The sequence below is a fragment of the Aspergillus karnatakaensis genome, assembly GCF_047715665.1.
Source record: "Aspergillus karnatakaensis strain CBS 102800 unplaced genomic scaffold BJY04scaffold_107, whole genome shotgun sequence".
Taxonomy (NCBI): Eukaryota; Fungi; Ascomycota; class Eurotiomycetes; order Eurotiales; family Aspergillaceae; genus Aspergillus; species Aspergillus karnatakaensis.
This window is the reverse complement of record NW_027395819.1, coordinates 61,599-67,598: the sequence shown is the minus strand read 5'-3', so window position 1 is coordinate 67,598 and position 6,000 is coordinate 61,599. Positions and strand designations below refer to the sequence as shown.

The 6,000-nt window shown below is 40.5% G+C and overlaps 1 protein-coding gene across 1 annotated transcript; it reads left to right on the top strand.

Annotated features, from left to right (window-relative positions):
* Window positions 1–1,873: 1,873 nt before the first annotated feature.
* BJY04DRAFT_224968 (thiamine diphosphate-binding protein) lies at window positions 1,874–3,672 on the top strand (the record flags this gene model as incomplete). The annotated part of the gene is made up of 3 exons (XM_073718102.1): window positions 1,874–2,117; window positions 2,177–3,337; window positions 3,410–3,672. 3 exons carry the CDS (start codon window positions 1,874–1,876, stop codon window positions 3,670–3,672), a joined length of 1,668 nt encoding a protein of 555 aa, XP_073564321.1.
* Between the last annotated feature and the right edge of the window lie 2,328 nt (window positions 3,673–6,000).

The window sequence follows — 6,000 nt, the reverse complement described above, 5'->3', positions numbered from 1 at the left end:
CCCTAACCCTAACCCTAACCCTAACCCTAACCCTAACCCTAACCCTAACCCTAACCCTAACCCTAACCCTAACCCTAACCCTAACCCTAACCCTATAAGTAGATATAAAGAGATAGTAATTTATAGTAATATTAGCTATACACCTATAGCATAAATCTGCCTACGAGCAATATTCTTTATTTTATTTATTATCCTAACTACTAACTCTTATAATAATATAGTCTAGTAGTTCTTAGTAACTATCTTCTTAACTATTATACTCTAGGGTAGTCCCTATAATAGTCTTATATAATCTAGGGCTGATCCTAGTTTTTTATTTATTATCTAATAGTTTACTTGTAAGGTATATTACCCTGCTATCTTAAGATAATAGCTAGTAACCTATGACTATAGTTCCTTTCTTAATAGTAGTTCTTTATAGACTGCTATCTTTTTTAGACTCTTATCCCCTTTAGACTACTACCCCCCTATAACTATAGTCCTAATTAACCTGCTGTTCTTCCTTTCCCAGCTGTCCTAACCAGGACAGCTATCCTTGTTTCTGCCTCGTGACTCCTTGTCAGGTTCTTAACAGAAGCTAAAGGTTAGTCCTTCTATAACACCACCTCGGTGGGCACCCAGGGTAGGTATTGTAGACCGTCATATTCGAGTTTTGGTCCAGTCATGCTGACAATCTTCAAGAGTAAACTCTGGAAATATTCTCAACACTCAAATGGTACTCTAAATTTTTTACGCCAGGTATATATTCTGTAGCTACTACATACACAGCATTGGGGGGGGGGGAAGCCCAGGTGGGGAACCCCGCAGCATCGATGGGCGTGGAATGAATGGTCAATGGAGCAAGTGCCCTGTTCCGCGGAACAAACTCAGAACAGTCACTACTGTCCACACACAGGAGCGATTATCTTTCTCCGAAAATTTTCGAGAAAGTTCGGATTCTGAGGAGCGAAGGCCCGCTGGGAGCGTAAAAAATAGGTCTTGATGATAATCACCTTCGTACTCACAGGACAGCGGGCTGTGAATTCTATTTGGAATCGACAGCTACTGGTATGATACACTGATACAAGGACAGATCAGATGAGATGCGGTTCAAGTGCTCCATATTTTTGACCATGCTGAAGTTGAAAAATAGGACAGCAGCTACATATTTGCGGCAGTTATTTGTAGGATGGTCCAGACTGTCGAGAGCCTGCTGAGAGGACCAGTACAAGCACTTTTATTGCCCCTGCCCCCAGAGCGGAATAAGCAGAGCTTGATGACACAATGCCTCGCGCAAATGTCCATTATGCAAGGGAACCCTATCTTCCTGGAACACGTGAATGCGCTCTCGATATAACGTATAGAGGAAAGATGAGGCCAGTAAGCCTCATTCTTGAGATTTGTCCGCCACCACGAGGGATTCAGGACGAACTCGAGCCGAGTCTGCCAGACGGTACACAATGCGTTCGTGTACCAGAAAGGTCTTGAGTAAGATAATGATGGTGTCTCCAATTACGCGGCCCTGGTGTCTTGGAGATCCGCGCACTGTTCCGCGGAAAGTGTACCCAGCCCTGCTCCACGAAACATACTAATATCATCGACCTGCCATACTGTTTCCGGATTTTCCAAGTATCGGTTTCCAAGTGTACCTGCTCTCAAGGTCAATCGTTTAAAGCGCTTGGTTCAAGTGTCGGGACAATGTGCGTAATAAACTCTTCAACGGACCGCCACCCGCTAATTCCAAATGCCAGGTACACTACATCCTTTGCATTCTTCGAGGCGATATGGGAGGTTTGTTGTCTCTTGCTCCAATATGATGGATTGAAATAACCAAAGATCACAGGCCGGAATTACCCATGTATTTGTCAATTTGGGATCCGACCACCCTAGCATCATGGAAGCAATCGTCAAGGGCCAACGCGATCGTCCCAATGCATTTCCGCAAATTATAACATGCCCCAGCGAGATGGTTGCTCTATCAATGGCTGATGGATACGCCCGATTGTCCAACCGGCCGCAGTGCGTGATTGTCCATGTGGACGTCGGTACACAGGCCCTTGGGCCTGCCGTGCATAACGCATCAGCCGGACGAGCGCCTGTACTAATATTTGCTGGATTGTCTCCATTTACAATTGAAGGTGAGCTTCCTAGATACCGTAAGCGCTCCACAGAGACTGATTGTTTTGCTCTAACCAAGGTGAACTGCGCGGTTCCCGCACCGAATTTATTCACTGGATTCAGGACGTCCCTGAGCAGACACAGATCGTGCGGCAATACTGTCGCTATACTGCAGAGATTAAAACGGGCCACAATGTAAAGCAGATTGTGAACCGCGCATTGCAGTTCGCAACCTCCGAGCCCCAAGGGCCTGTCTATTTGTGCGGAGCGCGTGAAGTGATGGAACAGGAGATTGTGCCGTATCACCTGGAACAAAAGTTCTGGACGCCTGTACAGCCCACAGCCCTGCCGGTAAACGCCCTTCCAATAATCACTTCATTACTGATGCAAGCGTCAGAGCCCCTGTGTATAACGGGGTACGGTGGCCGGAACCCTCAGGCCGTGGAGAGCCTTGTTGCCCTTGCAGATATAGTAAAGGGGCTGCGTGTGCTTGACACAGGAGGTAGTGATTTATGCTTCCCAGCCAATCATCGTGGATGGCTTAGTAGCCGCTTTGGCGTGCATGATGCTATACGAAGCGCGGATGTAATCTTGGTTCTCTCATGCGACGTTCCCTGGGTCAACACGCGATGCAAGCCCTCCAAGTCCGCGAGGATTATCCACATTGACACGGACCCCTTGAAACAAATCCCTGTTTTCTATCTCGATGCTGAGGCCCGCTACAGGGCGGACCCCGCTATCGCATGTTGCCAGCTCGTAGAGCATATCCGCAGTGATGCAACTCTGTTCCAGTTAAGCCAGTCTTCACAGTTTCAAGACCGTTGGGAAGCTCTTGGACAATCCCACAGTCGCCTTCTGGATTCAATAAGGGAGGCCGCCTCACCCAACAAGGATGGGTCTTATGGGACTGCCTACCTCTGCAGACTCATCCGCCAGCTCGCACCAAGCGACTCGATTTACGCAATAGAAGCCGTCACAAATACACCTATTGTGGCTGACCAGATCCAGGCGACTCTACCGGGCCAGTGGTTGAACTGTGGAGGCGGAGGCCTTGGATGGAGCTCGGGCGGCGCCCTTGGGATAAAGCTCGCGAGCGACTCGATACAAGGGGACAGGCCAAAGAAAATGGTTATCCAAATAGTTGGCGACGGCTCGTTCATGTTTAGCATCCCCGGGAGTGCTTTCTGGATCTCCCATCGGTATAAAATTCCAATCCTTACGATCGTGCTGAATAACCGAGGTTAGTTTTCTTCCCTATCATGCTCTGCATCTTTGCCTGAGTGGTACTAAGTCCTTTTCTAACGATCACTAGGTTGGAATGCCCCTCGCGTCTCAATGGAACTTGTGCATCCAGACGGCCTTGGCTCGCAGGTCAGCAACGATGAACTCAACATTGCCTTTTCGCCTCCCCCAGATTATTCAGGCATCGCCCGTGCGGCATCGAATAACACGATATTCGCAGCAAAGGTATCAGAGGCGTCGGATCTAGAAGGCGTCCTCCGCGAAGCTATTAGACAGGTGCAGAGTGGGACCACTGCAGTCATCGACGCGGTTATACACAATCAGGTCGCTTAGCCTGTAGCCTGGGGAGAAAGCTTTCCTGTTAGTCTGGCCAGAAGCCTTCTAGATAGGCATCCCTAGAGAGACAGTTCTTCATAGAACGGTATCGGAGACCATCGAATCATCATGTTTTGTCTACAAGTAGTATATCTTGAATAAAATTAGGTGACCTGTTTTAACTACTTTATCTTCAAAGCTGTTCTTAATTGATAGTATATATATATAATCTATTAGAGTTTATTATGCTAAATAGCTGTTACAGAAGACTAGTAAGAATTATACTATTGAATAAGGTGATAAAGAAATTTATATCATATTTAAACTACGATTATATTCTTATAGTGCAGAGCCTACTAAGTTATTAATACGACACGACCAATTCTAAGTTAAGGGCGCCGGCGCCAGGCAGAATCACTAGTCAGTTAAAAATAATCCGATACCAATAAACAAAGGATATATAATATTTACCTGTAACTTATCCTGGGCTAGAATAAAGGTAACTATTTGTTTCTAGGAACTAATGATATCTTTAGAGAAACTAACTAAGATATCTAAGGAACTAGATAAATCAAAATTAGCTAAGTAGATTATAACAAGAAGGCAATTGAAGATGAACATTCTTAATCACTTAATGACTATCTAAATATATTAGGGAAAGTTTAGGTTATTGTTACAGAAGAACAGACCTTCTACTTCTTCCTAACCCTGGTAGCCTTTTATAAGCTTATAATAAAACTTAACTTACTTAATCCTTTCCTTAAACAGCTTCTTTATCTAACTAGTATAAAAACTAGTTATATTTATAATTGAGTTTATTTAAAATCAATAACATAAAGTATCTTATATATAAAATACCTATGAAGTTATTTATACAAGTATATTATTATTCTAAAAATAACTCTAAATTCATAATATTTATTAATTATAAAAAATTAAGTAATACTAGATATAATAATAATAAGTATCCTTAAATATCCTTTATTTATATATTATTTTCTTACTATATAATAGTCTATCAGATAATATATCTAGTGAAATATAGTTTTCTTGTATATTATCCTCTTGCTTTATTATAATATACTAGATGATATATATATTTATATATATAACTTCTATAAGTATTTTACCTGGCAACCCTTATTGTATAATAGTTAGTACTTGGTTATACTTACTAGTATTATTAAACTTACCTAATATTAAAGATAATAATATAATAAGGGCCTAAATATTATAATCATAGAAGATTTTATAGCCAACAACATTCTCCTGTAAATAATAATATCCTGGGATACTATTATCCTATTATAATATCATTAGCTTATGTTATTCTGGCGTGTTGACCGCCTTGGCCGGGATCTTAACAGTTATACACATATACTATCCACTATATTAGAAGATATTATGGAGATAGTATATATAAGAGGCTATACTATTAAGTATATCATCTACTATATTATCATATAACAAAAAAGCATATTAATAAAGAATACTTAAGAGTATTTATTACTACTATATCAATATTTTATTTATTCTTAATAATGAATAATATGCTATTAATTAGAATTATCATCAAGGACCTAGCAGGGCAGAACCACAGGGAAGAATCTAGAGCAACACAGCATTACTTAGGGCTTGTAAGAAATATTCTAAGAGCAGGAGGGACCTATTATTAAGACATGGCCAGACGCAGGGGCCTGACAGCCTATTAAGTCCACCACCAGCAGGAAGAACCCTAACCACGTAAAAGAATAACTAATCAGGATAAAGGGCCTTTCTTATATAAGTTAATATATAGATAATAGGGCTAAGAGTAGATAGTATACCAAATCATCTACTACTACTATGCTAAATAATATATTATAAAGGATACTTAAGGATGCTTATTACTACCTTAATTAGTCTTATTCATTTTTTATAATTAATACCATATTATTATTTAGAGTGATTTTTGAAAATAGTAATATACTTATATAAACTACTTTATAAGTATTTTATATATAGGATACTTAGCCGTACTTACTTTAATTAAGCTTAACCCTAACTATAACTGGTTTGTTATACTAGTTAGGTAAGAGAGCTATTAAGAGAAAGGATTAAATAAGTTAGTTAGAATATTACAAGCTTATAAGAGCTGACTATATTACAAGCTTACAAGAGCTTACTAAGGTTAGGAAGAAGTAGAAGGTCTGTTCTTCTATAACACCTATAGCCAGGAACCTAGGCTAAATAAACTAGGGATAGATATATAGAAAAGTAGACTTAGACACATGTGCCTAGTACTAAGTAACTAGATACTAGAGACTAAGTTAAACTAATTAAAACCTTAATTACTACTTAGTATAA